The sequence below is a fragment of the Malaclemys terrapin genome, chromosome 25 (assembly GCF_027887155.1).
Source record: "Malaclemys terrapin pileata isolate rMalTer1 chromosome 25, rMalTer1.hap1, whole genome shotgun sequence".
NCBI classification, from domain to species: Eukaryota; Metazoa; Chordata; order Testudines; family Emydidae; genus Malaclemys; species Malaclemys terrapin.
In genome coordinates, this window is record NC_071529.1 from 16,275,596 (window position 1) to 16,293,754 (window position 18,159).

Consider the following 18,159-nt stretch of genomic DNA (forward strand, 5'->3'; position numbering starts at 1 on the left):
TTCTGCTCTGTCGTATTCCAGAGACATCGAGCCAGTTCTCTTTGAATGCTACCTTTTCTCTGTAGTTTAAGGATTGTAAAGTCGTTCGGGCAGGGACCCTGCCTTCCCGCACCTCTGCAAAGAGTCGGTCAGATTGCGGGTGCTATACAAATAACAACCTCTCTTGTGAAGCTTTTATTAAATGGCATCTACACTGCCCCTGTTACAAATGGGCCTGTGGTGTCTTGGGGTTCTGAGGGCCCATAGTGCCATTCCTATGCTCTGACGATGGCTTTTCCACTGGATACGCAGCTTGGAAGCACGTGTATTCCGGAGAGTTTTTGCAAGACGGGAAGATGCATCAGAAGGAATTCCAGAGAGTGGGACAGAAAAAGCTCCCAGTGCAACGGCTGGTATCACCAACAGCTGAGTGCTTTGTTTCCGGGCCAGTCCCCAAAGTCAAGGATCTGGGGATGTGTCTGCAGTCGGTGCACATGGATTCGTGTAGCTGTTGGTGAGCGTTGCACACACATCTCAGTGAAGGGATCTCTGCAGGGCTGGGCCCATCCCGAGCTGGCAAGCTAGTGGCTGGATTCCCATGACATGCTTGCTTCCTGTAAATGCCAGCTGGGCCTTTTACAGACAAATAGTAAAGAGCCTGCAAACCCCCAAACCTCCCCACACTCTGTAGTGGGAGGGACAAAGGGACCAGGCGTGCCCTCGCAAGGCTGTTTAACCAGCTCTTGAAGGCTGGGGTGCTTTTTCCCTGCACTCTCCCGGTGTTCAGCTGGCCCTCGGGAGCTGCCAGGAGATGTGGGAGGGCGTCCCCTCTCAGTGCATCTGCAGAGAAAATGGCACCAAACATTTCTTAGAAAATCAGCTGGCCGGTTCCCAGCTCCCCATGGGGACTGGTCTGGCCGTTGTTTACCAAAGACTTCTGGGAAGGCTGCCACTTCTGTCCCTTTCATTCACTGTCAGGTTTTCAGTCCAGGGTCTTTTACACTTCTTTACTTCCCCTTGGACAGGTCCTGGGAGGGGGACAATAGCGGGGCTGTTATATACGATCTGTGCCGTTCTCATGCAAATGAGCTGCCTGCTGCAGGAGGCTCCATTCAAGGACACCTCAAAGCACAAAGGTGGATGCGGGAGAGAAAAACCCAACTGCATTTATCGCTCAGAAAGGCTTTGCTCGGACCTGTGAGTTGCAGGATTTTGCAGAGGGCAGGAAGGGAGCAAGGAAGGGCCAGACAGGTGGTGGCATCTGCTGGCCGGGACTGGATGGAAACAGTAAGGCAGCTGAAGGAAGGGGTTTACACTGGGTTCAGGCTTGTCTCTGTGAATTCTCCTTCTAGACACAGCTGAGGAGTGAGCAGAGTGAGGAGGGGCCAGCAGCCCAGGAAGGGGTGTCTGCAAAAAATAATTTGTATGCATGAAGCCCACTTCCCTCAGGCTTGCCTTGGGGCATCATGTTCCCTCCCTGTTCTGCTCTTATCCCATTCGTGGACCACTTGGTGCCGCCAGAAGAACATCCTGTCCTCACGTAGGGTGACCAGATGTCCCGATTTTATAGGGACAGTCCCGATTTTTGTTTTTTCTTATATAGGCTCCTATTACCCCCCCACCCCCTGTCCCGATTTTTCACATTTGCTGTCTGGTCACCCTATCCTCACGCAGCAGGGAGGTGTGGCTCGCTGCTCCCCAGTGCATGGCTGTGTCATGGAGGAGGCTGCAAGTTCAGCCACTGGCACCCAGAGCCCTTGTGCAGCTCCATACCTGGCCGAGGGGTTCCCAGGCTGCTGCCGTGGCAGAAAGCTGGATGCCACCTGGCTGGCGTCTGTAGATTGACTCCGCGCCACCTTCTGTGCTGCCTCTGCCCTGGCTCACAGCCTTTGCTCATCCACCCATTCACTCTTTCTACCTCGCTGCACAGGGGCAGCCCTTCACTGTGGGCTAGCCCCCTGTCCAGGGCTCATGAGCTAAGCAGGGCTATGCTCAGAGCACAGTTGGCTGGGAGACCCCCAAGGGGAGACTTGGGTGCTGCAGGAAGTGGTCTTTTCCCCAGCAGGGGGTGCTCTTCCCTCTGAATAGGTGTGGATGACTGCCCTGCGGTGATGCTAGGGGGCATTGTGCTGATGGGCTGCTGCCCACACGTGGCCGTCACAGATCCCACCTGGTCAGTCCTGCTGGGGTCCCCTCGCAGTCGCCGAGGCGCTTACCTGGCCCCTGTTGCTGTCTGACCCCTCGCAATCTTTCATGCATCTGTCCTCACTCACTCTTTGGGAAAGCGGGGCTGTTATCCCAGTGGCGAGGCAGAGAGACTCGGTGAGAACTGAACTCATGTTTCCTAAGCCCCAGACTGGTGCTCTGACCATCCTTCCTCAGTCTCTTCCTTCTTTACTCCCCGTCCCAAATGACTGTGTAGATTTGCTGGGTGCTGTCATATGGCTGTTGTCTTCCAGCCTGACGGGGGGCTGGGTGAAGTATTCCTTTATCCTGTGCGTTTCTAAAGCATGTTGGGATTTTCACAGGATGAATAAAATCTGCTTTATTAACACCTCCATCCTCGCCGGACCTGCTGGGGCAGTGACTAACCGGGAAAGCAGTTGCGTTTAGCTGGCACGTCATGTAATATTAACTCCGGGATTGTAGACTCGGAATCGTAAAGCAGCGGGATTGGCGAGGCTCTGTGTGATTGAATGCTGGGCTTGTTCCTAAGGCAGAGTTTTGTTCTCCCGTTAGTCCTGATCCGTCCCCCAAACACCCAGGGTTTCCCAGCCCGCCTGGGGGGATGTTTGTGTATCCGAGTCACGCCTGTGGATTCACAGCCTTTGCGGCTAGAGAATGAACCCGCTGTCCAGCTAAGGGCCAAGCGGTATCTCCCATCCAGCTCCTGTATTAAAGCAGGGTGCGAATGCTGACCAGAGGGGTGGGGGCTGCAGGGTGGCTGTGTGCTGGGAAGCTGGGGGTTGTTTACGGCTATGGCCACACGGCCTCCCATATGTGATCTGAACTGGGAGTGGAACTGGAGCGTTGCATAGCCGGCTGCCATGCCAGGACTGGCAGAAATGGTGTGAACCCTCTGCACAGAGCCAGGGCCTTCTGCGAGCATCAGGCGCGAAAAACGAGCCGAGCCCCCTCCCCGCACAAAGCGGAGGCTGAGGGTGCTCAGCTAGTGGGCTTGCTTGCCCAGTGCCTGGGAGCTGGGACCCTTCTAGCGAAGGGGGGGCGTTCGCAGCAGGCTCTGCAATCTGGGCTGGCTTGGCGCCTCGTGCTCGGCACAGGGAGCTGGCTGGAGCTGCTGCCTCGCTCTGTAAAGGACGTTCTTGGCAGGACTCCAGGAAGCCCTGCAGCATCTGTGGGTTCTGGAGGGAGAGTTTACAGCGAATCCTCTGGGGCGAGTGTGAGGCTCCAAGACTCTGGCCCCTCTGCAGCTTTCTGTGCTGCGTAAGCTGGAGCTGGTGGGGGCCTCCTGCCCGGCCCGCTGGGGCTCTGCTGTCCCAGCTTGGAACGTGCTAGTGTTGGCTGGAGGGGCCCCGGGCTCGGCGGCTCGTTATCGCTCAGAACAGCTGAGACGCAGCAAACGGAGCTTGGCACTGTTTGGTGTAAGGCCCCAGCGCCTTGCAGTCCCGTGCCCAGCAACGGGAGACTCCTGGCTGAGTCACCACTCTGGCATGGCGTTGCTAAGGAGAGGAGCTAGTCACCTCTGAATTTCAGACGCTTGGTTTTATTTTTGACAGTGACTTGGGAGGCTGACTCAGTCTAGTTAATCATGGACAGATGCCCATCGACCTTATTTCCTGCAGACCTGGGTCCAGAAGGGAGTATGTCCTAGGCAGTCCTGGTAGGTCGGCTCCACAGGCCCACGAGCCCGTGCGTGCGTTTGAAAGCGCTAAACCGCAGGTCTCCAGGGCATCTCGCTGGAATCTTTGAAAGGCGTAGCGTGGTCAGCGAGCCAATCAAAGCCAGAGTCGGCGTTGGGGGAACCAGGGCCTTTGATTGTCAAAGTGTTGACTGCAGAAATTCTAAAATGGCCCCCAGGCAAATTTGAGAGGCGTTTCCCCGAAAGACCATCGGAAAGTCTGGGTCTTAGGGAGATATGAAACCAAGCCCCTCCTCTGCTCTGCCTCAGAACACCTCTGGCTTCGGGGCTCCTAGGGCAGGCAGAGACTGCTCCAGCCCTTGCCGTTCACGGCTGGAATGGACTCTGGAAAGCGGGTGGGTTTCTGGACCAGCCAGGAGTGACACGGGTGTGACTCCAAACTCTCCTTGTGTGCCTCTCCCAAGCTCCTGAGTTGGGAGCAGCAGGTCAGGGGGTGCGAAGGCCATTCTGGCCTGGAGCCTCCTCCCCATCAGCAGGAGGCCCCCGCTGCCCTGGCAGCCCCCAAACAGCGAGCGCATGCTCACGCGGCCGGAGAAGCTGCCGAAATGTGTGTGACTCGGGAGGGTAGTGACGCTGCTGGTGGTGCACAGACTAAATAAAGGGCCGTGCTCCATTACTCAGCATCCTCGCCCAGCCAGGCGTGCTCCGCAGCCCCGCGGGATCCGCTGCAGGAAATGGCATGTTGCTATGATACAGTTCGCTGTAGCAATGACTGTGCTCAGAGGAGCCGAAATCTGCAAAAAAGGGAAAGTCGCCCAGACTGGAAGAGGGGAGGAGGCATCCAGAGACCTTTATTTAAACCTTGGGAACTCTAACAAGGGGGTGTGTGGGGCAGGGTGTCGTGGGGGGGGGGGCGAGGGTGCAGTCCTGCCCACACAGGGGGATAAAGGCTCTATACAGACTCTGTCCAAGCTCCTTTGAGCGCACAGAGATCTGTGCTGGGTCCCATGTCCGTTAGCTGGGTCCCAGTGCAGCGGGGGGGCCCCGTGACCTGTTCTGACGGCAGAGCCTGTGTCTATCTGTGCCAGAGCTCGAGCTGCCGAAGTGGCTTTGGAAGAGGGGCCTGGAAACCGGCTGCCTAGCGGAGCTCAGCCCTGCTGGGCTCTGGCTACCTTAACCAGCAGCCTCTGACTCAGTGGGAGCAGGGTCCGCTCGGTGCTCCGGGGACAGCTGGGAACGGAGGGATTTGCTGGTGCCAGATCTGCCAGCCACAGACAAGGTGATTCGGGCCTAAGGCTGGGCCAGGACTCTCCGGATGGCATCCTCCACCTTCTAGGTGCGATGTGCAGGGGGCTGTCGCGTGCAGGCTGGTGGGGACTCTCCCTCCTGGGCCAGGAGCCTTAACTGGCCCAGACTGCAGCATCCGAGTCCGATTGCTCAAAAGCGGGTGCCCTGTGCTGGAGCTGGGTCGGCTGGGGCCACCCTAAGCTGAATTTTGCAGTGAGTCTGAATTCCTCCAGTCCCCAGGAGTCCGGAGTGCTCAGGACTTCCGGAAAATCTGGCTCAAGGCGTTTTGAGACCCCAGAATGGGAGACCCCTCCCCAGATGGGGCTCACGCTGGGACAGATGTGACCCTAACGAACGGTGCCCGTCTGAGATTAGCAGACGCTGCTCCCTCTGTACAGTCCCATCCCCAGCTCCCTCACAGCCTATCTCTGCGGCTCTGGCTCTGCGTAAGCTACTCGGTAACAGCGTCCATTCATTCATACAGTTTGCAGTGTTCTTGTGGCTGTGTTGGTCCCAGGCATGAGAGAGACAAGGTGGGCGAGGAAAGCATGTCTCTTTCACTAGCGGAAACAGGTTACCTCACCCGCCTTGTCTCTAGGGTGCATGGCGAGCTGATTCCTGTCTGGTTTCCCGTCCCCAGCCTTCTAGGTTTCCTGAACGCTCACTGGACTGTTGGCTTGTGGAACTGCACTGTCTGTCCTGTGATCTGCTGACCTCCTCTCCATGGTTCAGGGGATTCCAACATGCAGCCCACAACTCCACTGTGTTTCAGTACCAGGCCTCGGCATGCAGCACTCCACCCAGCGAGCAGATGGCAGCCCTGCACAGCACCTGGGGGGCTGGTCTCGGGGTTCTGGCATGGCCCTTGGCTGGGCGGAGTTGATGTATCCTGCTCTGTGATAGTGGGAGGGCTCTGCAGGGTTAGCACGTGTGTCCCGCTAGGATTCCCCGAAAGCCCGTTGAGCCCTGATGGTGCCAGGGGATGGGGAGATCAGAATGTTCTCCCTCTCTGGGGCTGAACAGGGAATGAATAGGTCTCCGTGCTCAGCCTGTCCACACAGACGAGGAAACCCTGCTCCGGGTGGTTTATTTCTCCCTCCCTCCATGGAGGAGAAGGATATTTCAATGGGAGGCAGTTTGGGGCAGCGCCTTGTCCTCTTGTCTGCCAAGTTCCTGGTTGGTGCTATGCGTTGGCCCGTATGGCGGAGCCTTCTCTTAGCCAGCGACGGGGGAGGAGAGCTACATTCTCATGGCCAGAAACTCCGGCAGAGAATTAGCCTATTCTCCTCTCACCCTTCCGGAAATGTGAACTGTCATCATCCATAATTCATCAGGCGCTGCGCTCCATCAAGGGGCCATTTGACACCAGGCCTGGGTGTTCGGACTCCCTCCCTCGCAGTGGGAAAGTGCCCGCCAAAAGTATTCCCAAGGGGCTGCCGACAGGAAGCGTGTCCTGTTTCCGCACCCTCGGGGTGGGGGATTCTTTTGGTGAAAGAGGGAAAAAGAATCGTGAATTCAACAAGGACTCGGGTGTCTCTGCTTCCCCGGTTCATAAATGAACAGCTGCTGCTCACCCCTCCGGAAGCTTAGGCCATTGTAAAGCCAAATATAAAGCTGTAACAGTGTTTTTAAGTAGCAGTGAGCTGATTGCTCCATTACTGTTTACTGAGGCATTTACAATCGCACACAGAACGCACTTCAAATAAAAACCTGATGGGATGCCGACGTTAATGGCTGACATTTGCATTTGAGGGCTCGCTGGGTGGGTAGGTAGCAGTGCACGCACCCTGCCAGCTCCGTCAGAAATTCTGCAGAATACAGAACTGGAGTTCCTCTATGGCCTATTCTCCAAACACGGCACATTCTGTACCCAAAAAAGGGGGGAATCCGGCTGACTGTGGTGGGGATATGTTTTCTTCCAGGTCATTGATAAAAATGTTAAATAGTGCAAGGCCAAAAACAGATCCCTGCAGGACCCCACAAGAGAAACACCTGCTCAGTAGTTCCATTTTCAGATCTATCTGTTAGCTGGCTTTTCATCCATTTAACATGCCATGTTAATTTTATATCCTTCTAGTTTTTAATCAAAATGTCGTGTGGTACCAAGTCAAACACCTTACAGTAGTCTTAGTATATTACATCAACATTATCACCTTTATCAACCACACTTGTAATCTCATCAAAAAAATGATATCAGATTAATTTGACAGGTTCTATTGTCCATAAACCCAGACTGATTGGCATTAATTATATTACCTGGGCAGTTCTGTAGCGATGTCGCCATCAGCTGTGCCTGGAATTAACATGCTGGCACCTGGGAGAGTGAACAGGCCTGCCTGCCTGGCCTGCCCTCGCCAGGCTCCAGGAATAACTGATCGCCTAGCTCCTGTCTAGTACAATCCAGGGGTGTGGAACATGTCTCCACTAACAGCTCGCCTCCCTCTCTCTGTTGCAGGCTCAGCGTATTATGACAACGTCCGCCCCTTGGCCTACCCCGATTCGGACGCCGTGCTCATCTGCTTTGACATCAGCCGCCCAGAGACGCTGGACAGTGTACTCAAGAAGGTCAGTGTCCGATGCTCTGTCATGGCCGCTGTCCCATGAAGCAGGCTGTGCCAATACAACCCAGGGTGCCTCTCCCAGAGGCCTGCTGCTCCTCTGGGAATTTGTAGCCTGAGGCCTGTGGAAATGGGGTCAGGGCATTGCCAAGGGCCAGGTGAATGCCCTGTTGACCCTCTAGGTCCGGCAGTGTGTCCTGGCCGTTGTCTAACACCCAGCTCAGAATGGTGTCAGGCTCTCCGCTCACAGGAATGGGGCCCTGAGTGGTGGGGCAAGATGGCCTATGCACACCTGCTCACCCGGTGCGCTTCCCCCTCCCTCAGGGTGCTCACACTGCCTGGGAAAGGACCAGCTCTTTCTGGAGTGAGTTTCCTGATGCCTGTGCCCTTCTGGAAGGGCCAGTCCCCTGCCGTGAGCCAGGTCGGAGGCCACTTTTCTCATCCCTACCCTTGACAGCAGCTACTGCCTCCCCCACCTGGGCTGCCGCAGAAAGTGACACATTTCAATCTGAAAGGAGCCCGTATGAATAATGCAGCTCCTGGAGTGCTGGAGAAGGTGGCTTGGCTGGTGTTGTTCTGTTTTTAATGAAGACCTCGGAAAGCGCTGTGCATCTCAAAGCCCTGGTTAGCACCCCCAGGAGCCGGTGTGCTAGGAATTGGCTCACGGCAGAGTCGAGAAGTGGCCTCCGGTGCCCATTTTCTTGTGACTGGAGTGTTCGTTAGCTGGCTCAGTCCCCCTCGGGTCAGTGTGTGCACCATGGAGAGGACAGCAATCAACTCCCCACAGACTGACAAAAACATAACCAGCTGTGCCACTGAATCTCAGACTTGTCTGAGAAGAAGATGAATTGGCACGAGGGTGCTGGCCAGGCAGGGAGGCAGAGGGCCGCGGTTGGTCCATGGCCACTTGGATGCTGCCTGCCACTGGCAGCATAAATCTGAGCTGACCGGTCAAGCTTCTCCACTAGCAGCCAGAGGTTTGTCTCGGGGCAGTTTAGCACCTTCCAGCAAAGCTGTTCTGTGTGCCTGGTAATAGTATGTCAGATCTTTAGCGCTACCCAGGGATAACAGAGTTTGGGTAGAACTTCAGCAGACCTGCATGCGCTATGTGGTGCAGAGATGGGAGGCTACCAGGGACAACCCACGGCACTGCTGGGAACGGAGCTGGGGAAGCACTTCCCTCTGGGTTAGCACTGAGTGACCCAATGGCCCAGAATTTTGCTTACGGGTATCATGCTGTCGGAGCAGCCTCCTTTCTGGTGAGCTGCAAAACCCACACCTGTGACCCGAGAGCACTTCTTGTTACCCCAGCATCCTGGCCAGACTCGGATGGGCCATTACATTCCGTCGACGGAGAATCCTCCTGCAATTTCCAGTAGGGTCTCACTGTGATGCACCACTGCTGTGCTCTGTGAAATAGCTGCTCTGTCCCACTCCAGAGGGGCGCCGTGACTGATATCTGCTTTGAAAAGCACTTTGGAGTCCTGTGGAGTGAAAGGCCCTAGAGAAATCTATTGTTGCTCCCGCTAACAAGCCCCAAGATACTGGACTGGCCCAGACTCTGGCTTCTGAATAAGTCACATTGTGGTGTCTGGCCTGGTGACCCCCCCCCAAAGTTTGGCCAACTGCTGAGCTGAAGCAAATGCCTCTTGTTCAGCTGTTCCTGCTGATAGGGAGCACTGGGAGGTGGGGCTGGGACTGCGAGATCCTGGCGAAGGGGACAAAGACCCTTTAACAACTCAGTCAGTGGCTCAGTGTTTGAATCCAAAGCAGCTCCCTGGATCTGTCTCTCGCTGTGTAGAGGGCGGCATGCGGACAGTAAGGAGACTCATTGCCCAGTTTTAGGATCTGCAGAATAATTGCGACAGCAAATCACTTCCACCTTAATGAGCAAGAAACCCACTAATAACGGTCTTGAGCTGGCATTTATTTACGGCTCTGTCTGCAGACATTCCTGCGCTGTTAAATGCAAGATCTTCCCCGCACAGCCTTCCCAGATGCCTCAAATACAATTAGGCAATGTCTTTTTGATATGGCAACTTAAAATAAACCCTAAATCACCAGGGATTTCTTAAGTACCTCTGAGTAGATGCCTTGTTTCCTTTGGCGCAGGTTTTGCAGCCTTCAGAGGTGAGGAGAATGCCTAAGACACCATGAAGTGGAAATAGGGTTTAGCTTTTGATATCAAAGGAGTAAGGATAATAAAGCTGTCTATTCCAGCCCTGGCTCAAGATGCTAATTCAGCAGAGGAATCTTTATTGTCACTGTCCATCTGATGCCTAGGATGCAAAACCAGAACGAGTGTTTGATTCGTGGAGCCTTAGTTTCTATAAACAGCACCTCGCACTGAGGGGGAAGGAGCCACCTGAGAGAATCCAAACAAACATCTTGCTAGTTTATACAGCCTGGGCTTCCATGGTGCACTGCCTTAATCCTGACAGGTCTTGGTAGTGCAGCCCTGTGCCTGGGACCTACGGCAAACGCCAGTCCCTGTGTGCCCCTCTCCAGCATCTGCCTCATGCAAATTAACTTCCGCCTGGTTACAGACCAGAATCAGGCCCCTCTCTCTCCAGTGCAGGGGACTGGGTGTCATTTCGGGGCTGCAGTAGTTTGGAGCCTAGTTCGGGTGATCCTGATGCTCCACCTTCTCCGGGATCTCTATCCCCTGGAAGAATGCTGATGTTTGCGTTCAAGCTACAAAGGAATTTTAGGCACCTGCCATCAGAAGTCTCTGAGTCATGGCAACTGGCAGTGATGTCTGAGACCGTGGAATCTCCCGTGAGCTGTGCAAGCAGCTGCTGGTGCAGAGGCTGCACGTGTCCCTGGCCCCAGGTGTGGACAGGCTGTGGGGAAGCAAACACTGAGCCCCACCCGCCTGGTGGAATAGATGGTTTTTCTCTCTCTCCAAGCCCAGCTGTGGCTGCTCTGCCCTGATGTTTGCAGAATGAAACCGGCGCTATTCTGAGCCATGTATTTTTCCATCAGACCGTGGGCACCAGCTCATTTTTTAATTGCCTGGAATGTTTTCCCATCAGCTCCTCTGGTAGGATATTGCTAGTTCTGAGTCAAGGCTGGATGAGTTGAGATGCTGGGAGTTTCTGCTCACCGTCTGGCTGCATCTCCCAGCACTGAGCACGTCGCCGGGTAGCTGACTCCAGATCACAGCAAGGGCGACCTAGACAAATCTTCTTTGGAGACGGGTGGGGGGCGGAGCGGTCACAGGGATGGTTTTATTTTCTGCTGCAGTCACTGAGCTGCATGGTGGAGCTTCAGAAGCTGCCAGAGCAGAGGAAATGGCCGTTTTGATGCCCTCGCTTGTTCCTACAGGGCTCCCAGTTCCTAAGGCCACGGGCCATGGCTGTGTTCTGAAGTCTGATGGGCTTTGATGGCTCCCAACTGCAAACCAATTCCGTGTTTGCTGTGCAAATAGCTCCCTGCTGACTGCGGTGTCTTGGAAACAGTTGTGCAGAGGGCTCAGCTGGGGCACCCTTTGAAGTGCCAGATCTGTGCACCAGACTGTGTGGTCGTTACTTTTCCATAGTTAAGCCCAGAAGTGGCCTCCTGGGGGCCCACGGTGGGGGAGGGGAGCTTAGGCTTAGCAGGTCTGCAAGGCACATCTGGAACAAGTGAGCAGAAAGCCCCCTATTCAAGAGACACTCTGCTAATTCCCTGCCTGTGACAGTCAATAATGTGCCCTGGTGAGCTAATCACCCTTCGAACAGCTGTGACCCCAGCTTGGAAACGGCATCTGCACTGGCGGGCTTTGCAGCTTGTCCCAGCCCATTAAAGCCTCATGTTCGATTCAAAAGGCGACTGTCCCGGTGTTTTCCCATCCTGGCCTCCAGGTACCCAGCCACTCCCAGCATGTGCGTTGGCCGAGCGTTTGTAATAGGATATGGCAAAGTCCCCTCTGGTGTGTCTAGCTTCAGCGAATCCAGGTGCGGTTTGCATACCCCTTCCCCCCTCCACCCCTGTGTCTCATGGACCCCGGGCCTCTTTGACACCAGTCCCCATCCTTGTGCCACTGATTTGGGTTTGCTGGGGCTCCTCCCGGGCAGGGTAAACCCATGTCAGCTGCATCTGTCTAGGGACGCCTGTTCCGAACCAAGCACCCACGCAAACTCGCCCCGCGGTACCTGTGGAGGCGTATTGGGCCAGTCTGCTTGTTTCGGTTTCTGTGCTGCCCTAGGCTTGGCTTGCGAGGGAGATCTGCCGGTCAGGCTGGCTTGGTGGCCCCTGAGGGAGCTGGGTCAGAGAGTGCGGGAGGGAGAAATGCACCCAGGTTTGCATGGCTCAGGGCCCTGGCATGCAGCCTGGAGAAGGCAGAGGCCTCTCCCTCACTGGGAGCCCGGTGCCGGTCCGTAATTCGCAGGCTGGCTGGTATTGAGCCAAGCCAGGGAGCTGAGGGTGAGGATGGAGCTGGCGGTTCAGAGAGAAGAATTTTTTTCCTTGAGGGAAGCTTGGCTGGGGTGGGGGCCAGCTGCCGCTAACTGAAGGCCGGGGTGGGTGGGGGGGAAAATGGGGCCTGTCAGCGGCAGCTGCCTGGGGTCTCTGGGGAGCCCCCTGCCAGCCAGCTGCAGATAACCTGCTGAAAGCAGCGCTCCGTCCCTGTGAAGCATGGCTCCAGCGACGGGGCCTGGGGGTTCTTGTCCCTGAAAAAGGGACACAATGTGGGACTGGTCGTCACTGGCTGAGTCCAAAGACTGTGGAAAGAGCTCCTTTCTGTGCTGACCGTGCCAGGTGGGGTCCTAGGATACACTGCCCAGCCAGCCGTGCTGGGGGATGTGGGGAGGGTAAGGACGGGGAGCCAGGACTCCTGGGTTCTATCCCCAGCTTTGAGAGGGGAGTAGGCCCTAGTGGGTTAAAGTGGGAGGGTGGGGGAGACTGGGAGCCAGGACTCCTGGGTTCTCTCCCTGGCTCTGGGCGGGGAGTGGAGCTGGAGACGTGTCCGATACACAGTACTATTACGATTGCCCGTGCCTGCTTTCCTGAGGTGCCCCCATTATGCCCCCCTGCTGGCCCGAAGGGGCTGTGCCTGAAGGGCTGAGTCTGCCAATGCCCCTGGCTGGCTCCTGCTGTTCTCCGGGCGGCTGTCCAGCTGCCAGGATGAAGGTGGCGTGGGGGAGAGCCCTCACCCTCTCGGGGAGAGCCCTGCGAGCTGCCATCTCACCCCGCCCCCGCTTTGCTCTCTCCCGCAGTGGCAAGGGGAGACCCAGGAGTTCTGCCCCAATGCGAAGATCGTGCTGGTTGGCTGCAAGCTGGACATGCGGACAGATCTGAACATCCTCCGGGAGCTCTCCAAGCAGCGCCTCATCCCCGTCACCCACGAGCAGGTGTGCTTCTCCGGGGGGGCGGGGGTAATGCCCTACGTCCTGCTAGCCCCAGGCAGCCCCGCTCCCGTCCACTGTGCCAGGGACTCTCTGCCTGCTCCAGAGCTGGTCTGACCCAGGCTCCACGGAACAGGCAGCCCTGGCTCACAGACGCTCTTGGCTGGGTATATTCTTAGCGCTCTCACTGAATATTCAGGTTGCGGGCGCCTCCCAGGAGCCGTTACTCTGCACACAGGCGTCAGTTTCTGGTTAGCACCTAACAGCTAAAATTACTTTCCTAGAAGGTGATGAAGACACTTGGTCTCGCCTATAAAGTGGGTGGTAAAGGCGGGGGGAGGTGGGGCTGCTCTAAGGTGGGAGGGCTCCCGGAAGCTCTTTCTCCAGGCTGGGAAATGAGGCTGCAGTTCTCTCTCCTCCTATTGCTGCTCGGTGATAAGGGTGACTTGCTGGGCCGGCTGCGGCTGCTGCAGCCTAGGTGGAGTGAAAGCCACAAGCCAGCGTTTAGTGACTGCAGTTGGGGGCAGAGCCCTAGCGCTGAATGTCACTTATCCGAGCAGATCATGGCCCGTTGGAGGCTGTTGCGCAAACTGGCAACACCCTCTACTTCTGATCACGAGAGACCGCTTGGCGCAAGCTGTGAGTAAGACAGAGGAAGCTGCTGTCTGGGGGTGCGTCTAGCACCGGCGCTGGGCTTCATTCCCTCCTGCTGCTCCAAGGAGGCCACTGTTCAATTACCCCGAGACTGGCCCTCAGGCCGGGTGCCCTGCAGGCCACAGGATGAGCCATTCGCTGTCAGGTGTGTGAACACATCCCTGGGTGTGACACGTTCCCTCAGAGCATGCAGGAGTTGCGATCGCAGACGGACTCGGTCCTGCCTTCTGCTGCTTTGGTGCATGCTGCCTGATAACCTCTCGAAGGCACCGCTGCCAATTCTGCGAAACGCACTGTCTTCGATGGGGGGAGTTTGACCTGTCAGATTTCAATGGCGTGAATGGGGGTGAAAGCCCCAAAGGAAAAATTCACCCTTGTGCAGGGCGCCAGTGCAAGGCCTGCTGAAGCCTTTCCAATCTGTTTAATCAAATTGATGCAAACCGGCGCGTGGACGCGTGTTTTGGTGCAAGAGCAGTTTATTTCAGTTTGTCTTAAACCAATTCCTGATACAAACTAATCTGAAATTAACCTGGTTTAAACTGAAATCGGCACATCCACACAGCGGTTTGCACCATTTAACATCCTGTCTTTGGTTAAATGGCACAACTGGGTGCAGCCAAGGCCTGAGACAGCAGCACTTTGCCCCTGAGGTCAGTCCTCAGCCTCGTCTCTTTGGCATTGCTGGGGGGTGGGGGAGAGACATGTTGCACCGGCTGCAGCCTCCTGGCATCCCCTTTGGAGTTGTCGGGCTGTGGGCTGAAACCTGTTCTCTGTTTATGGCGCCACAGTGTCAGCTTGCAGGGGAGGGATGAATGATGCTGTGGTTTTGCTTGTTCTGATGCTGGTAACTTGTGCTGAGGACACAAGGTCGCTCACTGGGACAAGGGGATGATTTCCCCTCCGGGTTCACCAGCGGGGTGTCGGTGCAGGCCTGGCAGCTGAGATGGTGGCACAAACACGCATTGGAGACGCACAGCTCACAAGTCCTCCCACTGTCCCTTCTAGGTGCCAGGGCTCCAGTCATTTAAGGAGCAGGTCTCTGGCTGAGTGATGAGCAAATTCCCACTCTTAGGCAGCGGGGGTTCAGTGTCCACTATCCAGAACTGGAGGGGAGGGATTCTGTCTGCCATGGGACCTGTGTGGGGTTAAGGCACTGGCCTGGGGAGCTCTTGGTTCAACGGGTGACCTTGGAAAAGTCTCTACTACTCTCTGGGCCTCAGTTCCTTGCCTGTAAAATGGGGACAATAATCCGGCCTTTGTCTATTTGACAGGCCAGGGAGGGTCTCAGTGTATACCCAGCACAATGGGATCCCAGTCGCAAATAATTCGTGGTAATAATGTGCCAATCACAAGAGAGGGGTCTAATAGATGGGAAGCTGCCTGGACAGCCAGTGCCTGGTAACTCTGGGGCCCTTGCACCAGGACAAGCTGGGAGCAAAGGGTGGAGAGAAGAAAGAAGCTGTTTCTTGTAGTTAGAAGCGGGTGGTGACGAAACCCAAACCAGCCTGTTCTCTCACTGCCCACAGGCAGTCGGACTCGTTGAAGGTGCCATTTATCTCGATTATCTAACCATGGTGAGCATGGCAGTTACTGTCCCTTGTCTTCCCACAACGGCTGAGCGGCTCTAACTTCCGCCAGGAGCACAAAAATGCCCCCCCGCATCCCTCCCTTGCTGGCCTCTCTGTGTGTAACGTGGTCCCAGCCCTACTGCTTGTTAAGGCTGGCCTGTGGAAATGGCACAGCCCCACACGAGCTCCTGGAGCCCTGCCTGGGCACGAGCGTCCAGCGTGGCAGAGCTCCGGCATGTGGAGCTGCCCGAGGCCTGGGTGGCAGTTGAGTAAGTCATTACGTGTTCTTAGTCCCAGGCCACGCTGCCTGCCCGGGGGCCAGGAATGTGAAGAACCTGTAATTGAATGCCTAGTTCGGGGGAGGATTTGCACCCAGCCCTCTCGTGCCTTGGACCCCAAGCGAGAGTCGGGGGGAGGAGGGGGAAGGCCGCCTTGCCCTCCTGACAGCTGAGAACGGGCCCTCCTGCCTGTCACAGGCTGATTCTGCCCACAGCTGGGATCTCAGTGAACCGGCACCTGACATCAGCGTTCCTGGCACTGCCATCCCGTTGGCACCTGCAGCGCCGGCCGCTCAGGCGGCTTGTCTGCACCCAGCACTCTCACAGTTTGGAGAGGGGATGAATTAGCGTTGTGTTAGAGCAGCTCCCCGTTGAGCTGCACTTACTGCCCGCAGCTGCCAGCGCACACAGGCTGATGCCATGTGGACGGATGGTGCCCGTGGCTGCCATGCAAACACTTCTCTCCCTTCCCCGACTCCTAGGGCAGCACGCTGGCCCGGCAGATGGGGGCAGTGGCCTACGTGGAATGCTCCTCCAAGGTCTCCGAGAACAGCGTGCGGGACGTCTTCCACGTAACCACGCTGGCCTCCGTGAACAGGATGCACAAGAATCTCAAGCGCAGCAACTCCAAGCGGGGACTGAAGCGGGCGTCTCAGATGCCCAGCAGGACGGACTTGTTGAATGACACAGAGATCAGGAAAGACCGAGCCAAGAGCTGCTCCATCATGTGACAAATGGGCTGTAAATAATGTGTGTGTGTGTGGTGTTTGTTTTGTACAGTAACGGGCCTAGACAAGGGCCCGGCGCTGGCTGCAGGAGCCAGCCTGCCTTCCCAAGGCTTTTCTTTTAGTCTCTAGGTCTGAGAGACGCTAGCTGCAAATCAGGGTGCATGTGTCACCCCCCCACCACGGAGACTTCTGGATTGGCTGCTGCTGCGCCGACTGCTTGGGATAAAGGAACCGCTCCGCAGAGGAATATTCAGGTGCTGGAGAGTCTGTGCTGAGAGAGAGAGAGAGTGTGTGTGTGTGAATCTCCTGTACACACGTCTCCCTGTGTATGTGCGGCTGTACCTACACACACCGCGCGCACGGGGACAGGCGGTGGGGTCTGGAACCGAGGCCGGGGAAGTGGGGGGAACTGTCAGTGACTGTTCCTGGGCCGAAGAAGTACTATCCCAATAATCGTTTAGGACCAAAAGCAGCAGGTGAGTCACTGGCGCCCAGCTGGTGACTCACCATTGGAAGGGACTGGCTCCGGCTCTAAGGCAGGGTCACCGTAGGAAGTAGGAGATCTGGGTCAGTGAGCTGGGCGGGGAAGGCTCCCTGGGGTGGACTATAACCCAGTGGGATTTCTAGTCACTCCCAAGTGGAGGACAGATAATTTGCCCCTTCCGAGACATTTTAATTACATCCAAATGCTGTTTAAACAGTTGTGATCTACCCGTGGGGAGACCTGGCCCCAGAGGAGAGTTCAGTCCCAGCAGATTCACCCCATGAACTGCGGTTCCCTTTAGCAAGCGGGTGCTATTCAGGAGAACGTGCAGAACAGCCAAGAGCCAGGCGAGTATCTGTATTGCCCCCCGCCGTGGGCAGCTGCACCCTGAAGCATGCAGCGTCCCACAAAGCAATCCGCAATAACTATCCAAATCCTGTTCTCCAGCCATTCCCAGCCGCAGAGCGTGTTGCATGGTGCCCGTGTTTGGTTTGAATACTCAAAAAAATATCCTCACCTCCCCATCTCCACTATACCAGTGGGAGAGATGGAGTATCCTGCCTTCTTAGCCCCCTGTAACCAGCCTGCTACTGCCACCTCTCATTGCTTCTAATGTCCTCTAATGCCTTTGACTACAAGCTTAACTTTGACTTGATGTCACACAGACACTTTAAGGAAAAACACCAACCTCATTGCCTAGGCCCATCTGTGTTGATGGGCTGCAGGAATCTAATAAACAATGTCATTGGAAAACAGAAGGCGTTTGGCTTTATTTCTTTTTAATGAATGCAGCAGAAGTGGGGCCCCGCCCCTCAAAACGGGTTCATCATCTCGTTCCTGGTGGCATCACTGCAGGTCTCTCACACACACGGGCCTGGCACAGGTGAGGGAAGCAGCATGTTAGACTGCATGCAGCCACTTGTCTAAGTCGACATGTGATCCGTCCTGTGTCTCTAAACCATTCACTAGGTTTGCAGCATGTTCCTCTGCCCTGTTAGCACTGGGGCAATGCAGGCCAGTGTGGGCTGCACCAAGCTTCATTATATTGCCCTGGGCAAGTGGCAATAACTCTTGGCTCCTGATTTCAGTGGCTGGCACAACCAGGCCTCAACAAGGCTAACGGCTTCAGTCTGAGCACAGCAGCTGGCTAAGGGTCTGGAGCACGAGAAAAGGTTAAAGGAATAAAATGTGTAGGTGGGATTGGGTAAAGTCTACTAGCCATGTGCAAATGGAGAAGGGCTCAGTGGAGCTGGGGGAGAGGGGAGCATGAGCAATGGGACGGGATGGGACTGGACAAGGCGCCTGGAAAACTTTCTCAGCAACATCAGCCCCTTCTCGTACCCTTTCAGTCCAGGGATCTCCAGGCATCCGTGGCTGAAGCCTCACCTCTGCTAGGGGCTGGGTCAGTGTCAATCTGGGAGTAGGGTGGCCCCCATCGCCCTCCTAGCCAAGTGCCTCGCAAGGTTTATCTTTGCA

At 56.0% G+C, this 18,159-nt stretch overlaps 1 protein-coding gene across 1 annotated transcript in view; it reads left to right on the forward strand.

Annotated features, from left to right (window-relative positions):
- The window catches only part of RND2 (Rho family GTPase 2), a 29,443-nt gene extending 12,002 nt beyond the window's left edge, over positions 1-17,441 (forward strand). The window contains exons 3-5 of the mRNA XM_054014100.1: positions 7,542-7,651; positions 12,843-12,977; positions 15,954-17,441. Coding sequence (XP_053870075.1) covers positions 7,542-7,651; positions 12,843-12,977; positions 15,954-16,202 — 494 coding nt within the window. The 3' untranslated portion in view covers positions 16,203-17,441. The remainder of the gene's footprint in view (positions 1-7,541; positions 7,652-12,842; positions 12,978-15,953) is intronic.
- The last annotated feature ends 718 nt before the right edge of the window (positions 17,442-18,159 follow it).